This window comes from Sorex fumeus, unplaced genomic scaffold (assembly GCF_029834395.1).
Source record: "Sorex fumeus unplaced genomic scaffold, SorFum_2.1 ptg000038l, whole genome shotgun sequence".
Classification (NCBI taxonomy): domain Eukaryota; kingdom Metazoa; phylum Chordata; class Mammalia; order Eulipotyphla; family Soricidae; genus Sorex; species Sorex fumeus.
Window position 1 is genome coordinate 9965047 of NW_026606095.1, and position 13450 is coordinate 9978496.

The 13450-nt window shown below is 38.1% G+C and overlaps 1 protein-coding gene across 1 annotated transcript in view; it reads right to left on the minus strand.

Annotated features, from left to right (window-relative positions):
- Positions 1–13450, minus strand: part of TMC1 (transmembrane channel like 1) — a 158507-nt gene that overhangs the window by 124785 nt on the left and 20272 nt on the right. Inside the window, exons 2-3 of the mRNA XM_056118790.1 lie at positions 3873–3920; positions 3166–3325 (exon numbers count right to left, since the gene is read on the minus strand). Of these exons, the coding sequence (XP_055974765.1) occupies positions 3166–3325; positions 3873–3920 (208 nt within the window). The remainder of the gene's footprint in view (positions 1–3165; positions 3326–3872; positions 3921–13450) is intronic.

Here is a 13450-nt window from a genome sequence, read left to right on the forward strand (position 1 = left end):
CCAAGCAGAGCTCCTGCTTTTTTTCATTTACTCTCTTTTTTTAGGGGAGGCTCAGCCATATCCTGTTGTGCTTTGGAATGATTTCCTGTTCCATGCTCAGGCATCATTCCTGACAGTGCTCAAAAGACCCTGTGCAGTGCCAGAGATTCAACCAAGATTGGTAGCATGCAATACTATAGCACAGCAGTAGGGCGTTTGTCTTGTGTGCAGCCGGCCTGGCCGAGCCAGGTTTGATTCCTCTGCCCCTCTCGGAGAGCCTGGCAAGCTACTGAGAGTATCTCGCCCACACGGCAAAGCCTGGCAAGCTACCCATGACGTATTCAATATGCCAAACACAGTAACAAGTCTCACGATGAAGATGTTACTGGGCCCACTCGAGCAAATCGATGAACAACGGGAGGATCGTGACCGTTACCTCATTACTAGGTATTCATGACATGCTTATGGTCCTCTTTCTAGAGATTGAGCAGTTGAGGGCTTAAATAGAGCAAGAGAACTGAGTAGAAATTACTCTCTTCCTCACTATGGTTTCCTCACTATAGAAAGGAAATCAAAGTCTGAAACAAAACCTACATCATATTACATCTGTTAGTGAATGTTTCTCAATGAAATGCCGTTGTGAGGAAAGATACGTTTTGCTAATAAGAAGTATGATCACTTAATAAACCAATAGTTATCACAATATAGAGAATCTAAACATTGCTGCATTTTGTTTTTGAAAATAACAGATAATTGAAAATGAAGATTCAAATACCAAAGTTAAAACTTAAGGACAATGTATGGAAATTTGGAGAATACAGAGGTTTGTGGAAAAGCACGGGAGAAAAGTGAAGAGAACTCTTTAAAAAAAAAAAAACCTCTTAAACAAAAGATAAAGAAGTGGTTTGGGTTTTATATTATTGTTTCTCTTTTATAAAGAGAAATCATCAAGTATTCATGTCAGGGCTCTCTGATGGGAAATATTCATAGGATTGTATTTAATTATAATTCTTTAGAAGAAGGAAAATAATAGGTAATTATCTAATACTGCTGTGTGTCATCTGCGGAGGCATCTTATTTGCAGTGCCAGGAGTGCTTCGGAGGACCCTTCATTTGAGATGATGATATCACCCTACCACCTGAAATGACACAGATCCTGCTCTCATCAGTCCTTACCAAGGGTGTAAGATTTTTATTATTTCACGTGTTTTACATGCAAACTTTTTTCTGTCTGTTCACCGTTTTCGAATTTCCAGCAAGTCAAGACCAGACAGCTATTTTCTTAGAATTTTCCTAAACTGCAATAAGATACTATTCTACCCATAGTCAGGCTGAATTGATAGCACAGCTGGTAGGGCGTTTACCTTACATGCAGCTGACCCAGGTTTGAGTCCTCTGTCCCTCTCGAAGAGCCTGGCAAGCTACTGAGACTATCTCACCCGCATGGCAGAGCCTGGAAAGTTCCCCATGGCATATTCGATATGCCAAAAACAGTAACAACAAGTCTCACAATGGAGACGTTACTGGTGCCCACTCGAGCAAATAGATGAACAGCGGGAGGACAGTGCTACAGTGCTGTGCTACGCATAGTCAACATTCAGTTAAATGTTCTAGTGACACTGAGAAATGCAGGGTTACGTGAATAAGGAAACTAACATCCCAGTCTTCTCTATCAGTGAGCAGGTGCTTATTTCTGTGTCTAGATATATATAGTGAACATATTTGGTGTTGAATGTTACATATTGCTCTGTTTTATGTTAGTCTTATTATTATTATTATTAATTATTGTTATTATTTGGGCCATATTTGGAAATTCTCAGGGGATACTCCTAGCTCTGTGCTCCGGGATCACTCCTGGCAATACTTAGGAGACCATATGTGATGCCTAGGATTGAACCGCACGTGTAAGAAAGAGTCCAACCATCTCCCGATGACCCCAGACCCAATTTGGTCTTTCTTCTTATTTTTTTAATGAACAATCCTTTAAGCAGAAAGATAATTCAAAGGTGGAACATGTGCCTGGCAGTTCAAGGACATAATTCCAATCCTCTGCATTGCACAGCTGCTGGAGCATTATGACAGTGGCCCTGCTTGGACCCTGGCATTGCTGAACCCAAGAACCAAAGAAAGATGCATGGTAGAGATGGCCTCTAGATGTCCACCTACCACTGCAGAAAGCCATACAGAAAAAAATTCTAAGAACCATTCCTTTGTTGTTTTAGTTTTTGACTTTGGTTCACAAACAATGAGGCTCAGGGATTATTTCTAATTTTGTTATTGGCGGCTTCTTGTGGCAGTGCTCAGGGTACCATGTAGTGTTAGAGACTGAACCTGACCCCCTGCATGCAAAGCCAATAACAGTTCCTTTTTTTAAAATTTTTTATTAGTGAATCACAATGAGGTACAGTTACAGACTGTATAAACTTTCGTTCTGCGTTTCAATCATACAATGATCAAGTGTCCATCCCTCCACCACTCCCCATTTTCCATCACCAATGGTCCCAACATCCCTCCCACCACCCCACCCCGTCCTCTCCACACCACTCTGCCTTGCCTATATGGCAGGGTATTCCCTTTTGCTCTCTCTCTCTCTCTCTCTCTCTCTCTCTCTCTCCTTTTGGGTTCAGCCAATAACAGTTCTTAAATAATTAGACATAGATTGGAATTGGAATTAGCTTTAGCTTATCTTTCCCTGTTCTGTAAAAGAAAACGATTAGGTTTAAAGTATTTCTATCTAATAACAATACATACAGTTAATGGGATAACTTTAAAACATTTGATAATGTAATCTTTCATATAGATATTTCTCATAGTTCACTCTTAATTCATTTAAATATACTTTAATGTCAAAATACCTTTAATTAAGTGGAATAAAATGGTGGCATCAGGTTAAATGTTTTGAAAACTAATTATCTGGCTGGAGAAATTGCACAGGGATCTTGTTTTACACTCTGCCAACCTAGGTTCAATCCCTGGCATCCCACATGGTGCCTGAGCACCTTCAGGAGTAACTCCTGTGTGCAAAGCCAGGAGTAATCCCTGAGCACAGTCAGGTGTTGCCCCAAAACAAACCAAAACAAAAAGTGAATGTCAATCTAAAGGTCGAAGATGCTTATTGAGAAAAAGTCGTTAAGCATCAGGTATTTTTGAATGAGTGATAATTTCAGTTTATCAAAGTTAACTTACGCTCCTCTCCTCAACCTCCTTCTTCTCTCTTTTTCTCTAGCTTTTCTTGTTTCTTCATCCTCTGGTTCAGGTATTGGATCATCTTCATTGATAACATCCCTGGTCCGTTTCCTCTTTGGTCTCAAACTCTCTCTTCGAGGTAGTTTATCTTCCTCTTCACCTAAATGCAGCAGTTAATTATCTCATGAGCATCTCAAAAAGAGCTCTCTCCTGCAACCACTTTTATCCTTATTTTTAAGTTACTGTTGTTACTCTTCTCAAAACACAATGCCTTATAAAATGAGTGACTTTTTTGGTTGTTGTTCTTCGGCCTTGTTCCAGGCTGCTCAGGACGACTCCTGGCTGGGGATCAAAGCTTAGTTGGCCATGTTCAAGACAAGCATCCTACCCAATATATTTTATCTCCAGTGCCTAAAGCAAGTAACTTTTAAATTAGGTAGAATGTGCCTGTGTGTGAGAGTGTGTAGAATCCCAACTGAATGGAATTTAGATTCCACTAATTGAACAGAATCTAAAGTAGAGATATGCTGGGCTGTAGTTCTTTTCTGAGACTATCAAAAGCCATTCACATTATTCCTGCACTTACATATCATACATATACATATACAAATGTAGATATGTACAACTCCATCAGGTAATAGGATACAACTCCTAAATTTACCTCTGTCCATAGAAAGCATGTCCTAAGTGACTCCATCCCTACTTACTTGAACTTTCCTCAGTATCATCTTCTTTTTCCTCCACTTGGATTTGCACTGTAAAAGGAAGAAAAATATAAAAATTCTATAACTGATAGTACAATTATTTGCAGCTGGTTTTCACTCTGACTATTCTTACCATAAAAATTTTGTGCAGTTAAGAAAAATTGTACAATAAAGCTGTCAAAATGGGCAGTTTATTAAAGATATAGTTTCAGTATCTTATACAGTGTTGAGCAAAGATTTATCTAGTCTATTGTCTTTGAGGATTTGCAAAACATATCAGTTATAAACCTGTCTGCTTAATTCAAAGTAACTTCAACCAAAATTAATTCTGTATTGCAGTAGGTTGACTTGATGTTTCCTTGGCCATTTCACTCTAGGGCAAATTGAATTGTTAGTAAAGCTATATCTAAATTCTCAATTCAGTTGTTATCAAATTAACAACATAAAATTCAGAATATTTTATTCAAAAATTATCTAGTGTCAAGAACTTTCCAGAAATGCATAAAGGCTAATATTTCCTACTCTATAGGCATTACAGGAATACAATCTAAATTTTCTAATATATAATATACCTTGACAGCATGGATACAAATTATTTATTTTATTGTTCTTTTTAAGACAATGATCATTTCTTCTGTTTGTACTTTGCCTCTTATTCAGATTGTATTTGATTTTTAGCTGTGGATAATCTTTATACAAAGTTTAGAAATTGTCTAAAGTACAGTAGCATAAGAAAAAAAAACTTAATTTCAGGTTTTCCCCTTGTTAACTATTTTCTATTCATCAGAGGTCTATTTATCAGAAACAGATGTCCGTAAGTCACCATGGTAAAAGTGAGACTAAAAAATTTTAACTATACTAACTTGTTTATTAAATATAAATTTTACCAAATTTATATTTGAGGTACATGGGTATAAGTTTTTAAAAAGGATTTTAAAATGCTTCTATAAACAGAGGAAACAACCTTCAAATTTGTTTCTGTTCACACACAGTCAAAGATTATTTTTCAGAACATGACAGACATATGGAAAAGGCAACACCTAATAGGATTTTACATTCTATTTACAAAAAAGGTTATTGTAAGAGCACTTTTGCCTATAAAAAAAAACTCAATTTAAAACCTTTTAGAATATGCAAAAATGTTATCACTCGACATCAGCTTTGCTGTGTGAAAAGAAATGTTCTTTTGTTCCAAGTGGACATATGACTTCTGTGCTGACTGTAACTGGATTTCCACAGGACAAAGCTCTTTATGTTACCACTAAGTGTTCACAGCAGTGAAGGCAGTCAATTCTAAGAAGGTATTCTATGTTCATCAATAGATCATGGCCTTTTATTTGCAATGAATGTTGCCATGAAGCTTCTTCAAGGAAATGCCAAGGAAGGCACTTTAATGATCTAATACTATCCTGGAGTCTGGGTCTTACCAATGTGTAAAATAAAGAAACAGATGAGTACAAGAGCAGAGGTTGACATACAGCTAATTCTTCAATATGTATAGTCAACACAAGTTTAAAACAAGTTTTAAACAGTCACACAAAATATTTTACCGATTTTTGCTAATCGACTAACTAGACACAATGAAGTAAAGTTTATTACAATAAATATAAGCATATGTTTAAAAGGATCATGCATTAAATAACAATCTTGAGGATGAAATGTTCCATGACAAGGAGATGAGAAACAAATGAATAGCCTCTAAGAACCAGAATAAAAAGTAGAAATAGATCATCTTCTCTGTTACAAGAAGGAAAGTTATCAATGGCCATTAGGTGAAATCTAAAATCCATAGGGAAAGACTTTTATAAAGAAGGAAGAGAACTTTGGTTTCTAAGTAATGTGAAAGGAAAGTACATAAAATAGACTATTCCTTGTCTTTTGAGCTGACTTTCCAACAGCTAAGAGATCTGAACTTGTTCATACTCCCTTTAATTTCTTTATTCAATACTTTTGTCGGACTAGAGTGATAGCACAGCAGTAGGGCATTTGCCTTGCACGCAGCCAACATGGCCAACCCGAGTTCGATTCCTCCGCCCCTCTCGGAGAGCCCGGCAAGCTACCGAGGTCACAGAGAAATTTTTTATAGTCATTGTGATAACCATTGATTTGTTATTGATTCAAACCCTTAGCAAAGGCATCAGCAGCACAAAGAATTAAACAGCCACACTGACAAAATATAAGACTTGAGGAGCTAGAGAGATAGTACAGCAGGTAGGGCTCTTACTCTGCAAGAGGTTAGCCAGTGTTCTATCCCCATACAGCTTTAGAGGCACCAGCAGGAGTAATTCCTGAGTGGAGAATCAGTAGTAATTCTAGAGCCTAGCCTACTGTGACCCCCAAATAAAACAAAGCAAAAGGACTTGAATAGCCTCAGAACAATTTTGATCTAAGTAGGAGATTGTTTATCTTGAGAAGTAAGGTCGGCACTCTCAAAGCAATGCTGAAGAACCAGGCTAAGAGACCCCTTAAAGATGGAAACAGGTTCAAAAACCACAGCTCAGGACATTTACATAGGAACAAGACTGTCTTTCCCTTCTCAGACAATATTTGGTATGGCTTGTGGCTGTCCATTCTCTCAGTAATCCTTAGTAGCTTACACCCCATCAGATGGCTGTTTCCCAAAGCCTTTTGATTATGTACTTTAAAAAATATCCTCTTTTGGTTAGAAGACAGTCCAGAGAATTTGATTCCCAGAACCACCTGGTTTTATGAGCATCAACTGGTACTGCCAGGCCCAGCACGAGCAGAATGGTTCTAATATCCCCATCACTCCAGGCTCAGAGCAGTGGGGCATCCTCTGGGCCTTGCATTGAGTCGACAGCACAGCTGGCAGAAAATCAGTCAGGAGGCACCAGACCTCCTGAGCACCACATAGTGAGACCCAAACAAAAATAATAATAATTTTAAAAAATAATAACAACCTCTCTTCTGGAGAATAAGAGGAAGCTAATGAAAGATGAACGGGAGGTTCCATCAAACCATTGGCATCAGTGAGCAAAACGGCATTGACGTTTGCTTATTTTAGTAAGAGGAATATGCAATAGGAACAGATGAACTCCTAGGCAACCCAGATCCTCGCTTCATGCAAATGGAGCCAGTAATTAAAACCAGTAAAAGGAAACAACAGCAAAATGTCACATTTCAGATGCAGTGGAATTCAGATCCAGTGAATCATTCAGGAGAGTGGGTATTGCTCCAGCCCATCTTTTTGATCTATAGTGCTGAAATACTGAAAGTGGTTTAGGATTCTTATGGCTCAGAGGGGCCAACAAGACAGAAGAATAAAGTGCTCTGACTCACAGTTTTTATAGGAAAGTTGTAATAGCATATTACTATTTTCAAAACTGAAAATTCATCTCTTCTATAAGCTACACTGCACATTCACATGAGTATATGTGCTGTAGAGAGAAAGTTTACATATTACAGAAGAAAAATGTCACTACCTTTAGGGAGTCTTGGTATTTAATGGAAAGGGATGAATTTAAAACAAAGTGTAGGGGGTTGGGAGCAATAATGCAGAGGGTAGGATATTTGTGTTGCATATGGCCAACCCAGGTTTGATCCCTGGATCCCCATATGGTATGCTTCCCTGAGCACTGCTGGGATCCGGAGTAACCCCAGAGTGCAGAGACAGGAGTAGGCCCTGAGTACTTCTAAGATGTGCTCCCTCGACCTCTCCCACCCCAGCAAAGCAACAATGTGATCCAAGTTAGGTATGAATGAGCATTTCATACAACAGTCTCAAGCTATATTAGCAATAAGGTATTATTCACATGTATTTGTTCTCTTCTACCTTTATTTTCAAGATATGTTTTTGTATGTGTCAACACTGCCCCCTTACAAATAAATGAACTGAAATGTTACGAAAAGGATATCACTCTATACCATGGCAAGCACTTTCTTTTTAAATTGATATATGTGTCCTGAATGGTTCTGCCTAAGAAGCAGGTCGCCGAACTCTCTTGTCAAATGGCATCAGTGTGAGAAGTGCAGAGGAAGGGAGGGGATGTGAGAGAGATACCCAAATTGAGAGGATGGAGGGGGAAAAAAGAAACCAAAGATAAGCACAGAACCAGGAATAATATCTGAGCACCACTAGATGTGGCCAATCCCCACCCCTATTCCCTAGGAAACAAAGGACTGGAAATGAAATAAATGGAAATGAATAAATGAATAAATAGTGTGGTAGGAGGAAAATCGGTTACTGAAAAAGTTGATCAAATAATAGGTCTTTTGTACTCCTTCTTCCTTCTTCCCCTATCTAATTTAAAAAACAAACAAAAACCTGGGCTTAAGAAAGCAAAATCAGTCTGGTGTGAAGCTCTTAGCTTGGAGACTATGATAATCACTCTGAGAATAGCCACTTTGTTATTATACGCTGGTTTAGATGGCTCAAGAAAGAGCCCTGCCTAAAAATTATTTTTGTGGGATGGAGCCACGGTACAACTAAGAAAGCTCTACTTGCTTTGCTCATTCCTGACATGTGTTCCATTCCTGTCATCATCAAGCACCACCAGGTTTGATCCCTGAGCACAAAGCTAGGAGTAAGTTAAGTCCTGAACACGGATAACTGTGCACCGCACCGCCCCCACCACCAATGATTCTTGACCTAAATACTTGAGGGTCTATATCTGTAATAGGGAAATAGACTAAATTCAAATTGCCCTAGATGTATGATTTGCCTTTCAAAATATTATGTATGCCTTCATGGAGGAGAAATTTTAAAACCCGCAAGAGAAGGAAGAGGTGGAAAGAATAAGGAGAGAAAGAGAAGAACACAGAAAGAAGGGAAGAAAAGACGGAGTGAGAAGCCCAGAAAAGAGTAAGAGAAAAATGTAGTACTATAGCACTTTCCTCCCATTGTTCATCAATTTTCTTGAGCGGACACTAGTAACGTCTCCATTGTGAGACTTGTTGTTACTGTTTTTGGCATATCTAGTATGCCATGGGGAGCTTGCCAGGCTCTGCCATGTGGGCGGGATACACTCGATAGCTTGCCAGGCTCTCAGAGAGCGATGAAGGAATCGAACCTGGGTCTGCTGTGTGCAAGGCAAACACCCTACCTGCTGTGCTATCGCTCCTGCCCAAGAGGAAAATGTAGATAGAAATATAAGGCAAAAACACATTTTGTTTCTGTTACACATAATAAAAACAAATGTCTATATTTGGTCTTATGTAAATAAGTAATGTAAACATAAAATATTATAAACTACAAATTTCATTACTTTTATTTTGGCTTTAGGTCCACACCCAGGGGCTACTCTGGGGTCTGAGTTCAGGAGTCATTCCTGGAAATTGCTGGGGTTCAAACCAGGAATGGCCACATATAACACAAGTGCCTTAATTTTTCTACTTTCCCTTGACCCAATACTATTCTGTATTTTAGAAACATCTTGTTCACAAAAAAACACAAGCAACTTCAGTTCTTAATCCCATCCATTTTTTTAATAAAAATTAAGAAATTATTTTTTATTATTGGGACTTTTTAACAGGCTGTGGGGCAGGTGAGAGCCCTTCCCACCCCCGAGGGACCCAGCACCGGCAGCTGGCCTCCACTACCCAACCACCGCCATGCTCCAGGCCGCTTTCCAGATGCTCAGGCCAAGCCTCAAGCAGGAATCAAGTCCCACAGAACCCGATAATGCAGAACTTTGTGACCTTGGACTCTGGACTCAACAGGACACTGGAACAGAGATCCTCTGCCTGCTTCCCCCAGTCTCAGGTGACTCACAGATCACACCCATAAGCCACACCCTGCCAGCACCAAATAATCTTTTCATCAGCCACCTTCCAGAACTCATGGATGCTCCTCCCAGACAGGAGTATAAAATGAGACTCCCAGAACCATGCCACCGGACTCCGTGCCAGGCTGAGGGGCAGGTGAGAGCCCTCCCTACCTCAAGGGACCCAGCTCCGGCACTGAACTCTGCTACCCAACCACCGCCACGCTCCAGGCTGCTTTCCGGACCATTATAAGACACTTCTTACTCATTTTCCACAGTTACTAGACAATATCTTATGGGGTTCAAACAGTAGGCAACAAATCATAAAGATAAATATATAAATATATGCCTCTTGGAGAGCCCTGAAAGCTACTGAGAGTATTCTGCCTGCACTGGCAGAGACTGACAAGCTCCCCATGGCGTATTTGACATGCCAAATACAGTAACAACAACAGGTATCATTCTCCTGACCCTGAAAGATCCTCCAATTGTTGGGAAAATATGAGTAAGAAGAAGCTACTAAAATCTCAGTACTGGGAGGAATAGAGACGTTACTGGCATCTGCTCGAGTAATTTGACTATCAACGGGATGACAGTGATACAGTGAATTTATTATTACTAAGGCAACATAGTTTGCGATGCTCATGCTTCTGGTCTACAAAAGTTACTGCACCACCAATAAAGTCAAAGTACCAAAACCCCTGACCACTGTCCATTAGTCACTGACAGTCCAACCCATGCGTCCCTACCCCATCACCCACTAGGAAGCAGCAATTTCTTTGTCAAATTTTGTTTTCATTGGATTCTGTACATTCCCTTGTTTGTTTCTTTATATACCACTTATGAGTAGGATCATCCGACATTTATCCTTCAACCTCTGACATTTTGCTAAACATAAACACTGCCTACTTCCATACAAGTTACAAAATATGATAATATTTCTTTTTGTTGCTGAGTAGGATTTTATTGTATATACATATCATAATTTCTTTATCCACTCAGCTGTTGTTGGATATTTGGGTACTTTTAAATCTTTACTACTGTAAATAGTGCAACAATAGGTACACATATACTTTTTCTTGTCTTTATTTTTCTTTTTTCTTTTTTTTTTGTTTTTGTTGTGGGCGGGGGGCATCACACCCAGCAATACTCAAGGCTTACTCTTGGTCCTGAGCTCAGGGATCAGTCCTGGAGAAAAATGTAATTTAAAATAAATTCTTTTTTTTTTCTCTTTGGGTCACACCAGCGATGCACAGGGGTTACTCCTGGCTCTGCACTCAGGAATTACCCCTGGTGGTGCCCAGGGAAACATATGGGATGCTGAGAATTGAACCCGGGTCGACCACATGCAAGGCAAATGCCCTACCCACTATGCTATCACTCCAGCCCCTAAAATAAATTTTTATATAAAAAATAATCCCTAATAGTATCTCTTATGAATTGACATTGTATATTTTATGGTTGGAATTTTGTAGGTATGATGCCATTCATTATTCTTTCAAATAGCTATTTCTTATAATAGCAATGATAACAATGATAATGATACAAATTATAAAGAAAATTTTGTAAACACAGATAGCACATACATATATAAACATAGAAGAGGTAAAGATGGTCAGAGGGATAGATAAGTGTAAAGATAAATAGTCTGATAGATAGGTGGATGGAGAGATATGGCATAACCAAAAACGCATTTAGACATTCTACTTTTCTAAAAACTAAACAAGAGATAAATAGATCCAAATTTCAAAAGGAATGAATTTGTAAAGACAAATTTTCCAACAGTGAATGCTAGATTAAGTCACAAAAATGTAATAAATTGTTGTTTATTTACAGAGAATGGTCTAGTATTCCATTCAATTATAATAACGCTATTATCAGAAAGCATTATTTAGGGAACAAAATCAATCCACTGTGAAAATTGAGTAAAAATGATAGGATATTGTTTTTCTTCTTCTAGTATAAAATCTATGTAGAATATTAAATCTGATTCAGTTAAACTCATCAGTTTCATTTATTTTTACTACACTTAGGTAAAGATAACAAAGTGTTCTTGTCATTTGTCTATAAAAACTCCAGGTTATCAAGATAATGGAACTATGCACGATACTTTGGAAAGAGTTGAAGTTAAAAAAAATTGTAAATCTTATACCATTCAAACACTTTAATGAGCTTATAAAATTAAAGACATTTTAAGAATCCTTAAGAGGAGAAAAACAAAATGAGATAATTATATTTAAATATCAGCAAGATATCTAAGGTGAAGATTCAATTCAACAGATTACTATATCTTCTGCTTGTGTCAGTATCTTTTTTAATATTCCTTAGAACTATTGAGAAAGCTGGGGACACGCACGTTCTAAGTACTCTCATGAAAACTGTCATTGTCCTCCCGTTGTTCATCGATTTGCTCAAGCGGGCCCAGTAACATCTCCATTGTGAGACTTGTTGTTACTGTGTTTGGCATATTGAATACCTCACAAGGAGCTTGCCAGGCTTTACCGAGCAGGCAAGATACTCTCCATAGCTTGCTAGGCTCTCCGAGAGGGGCAGAGGAATCGAACCCGGCTTGTGCAAGGCAAATGCCCCACCCACCTTGCTATTGCTCCAGCCCCATATATCAAAAAAGTCATTTTTTGAATATTATATTTTAGAAATGCAAAATGATTATTTCAAATCTCTATGGTTATCAAATTACAAGCCTAGTAATAGTTTTGGTTTTTAGAAAAACCTACCTATTTAAAAGATGGGAGCAGAAAAAAATATACAACTGCTGTAGTGGTTGCCGTTTTCCAGTATTTTTATTCTTGATTATATTTATTTTTAGATGCTGATTTTTTTCATTAAAACACACACAAAAATATTGCAGTTATGAAATGTAACATAGCGAAAAGAAACCTGGTTTTACTATGAGTTCCTGAAAAAGGATGGTGAGTCCTGAGAATAGAGAGAGAAAAAATCTACTTAGAATAAAGATCCTCCTTTTATCCTGTTTCAGTGAAAATGAACCTCTTTTACAAACACAAGGAAAAAAGAAAGGAGATGCACAACAAGGAATTTTGCACTTTTTCCTTCTGTTTTTACTGCAAATGAAGTTAAATTTAAACACAAGCTGAGTCAAGTGGTTAGCTGGCCTGCTTTCAACCTCTACCACCTCTGAGTTCTTCAAGTAGTGAATTATATGTTATGAATTATTTGTGATGAACTACAATTAGTTATTCTATAGCACCACTGAGCTACAGAAAGAACAGGCACAGTTCATGCTCTGTGTAGTTTGGAAGGTTGGTTTTTTAAAAATTATATACATTCAATAAGTAAATAGCTATTTACAAAAGGCATTTTGAGCTCTCTCTATGGTTGCAAGAGTAAGTGGTGAATTTTGCCTTTTCTTTGCATTTTAGAGGACCTTGGGGCAGGGCACACGTCTTGTTTATTGTCGTAAAACATATTCAGAGTGCATGCTTCACACTGCAATTACCAACATAAAAGGAGACCACTGCAAATAAGTGTGCTGAAATAAAAAATATATTCTCTTCTCTGTTTTAATGGCAAAAAAAACCTTTTATAGTAATAGAATATCAAAATAACAACGAAATGAAAATAGTGTGTTCTAAACCCTTGGTATATCTGCTTATATTCTTGGATTGCTTGAATTGCTTGGGGATGGAGGGAGAGAGGGGCACTTTCTGCCATTCTCTACCACCCCTATAGATTTTCTGCAATATTCCAAGTCATAAAAATGGCTGTCAGGATTCATAGATAAACAAGCAAAATGAAACACATAAAAACGTTGAAGACAGAAAAGAATTCCTAAAGGGTAAAGAAGCACCAGGCAAGGCTGGATGAATTTTAAATAAT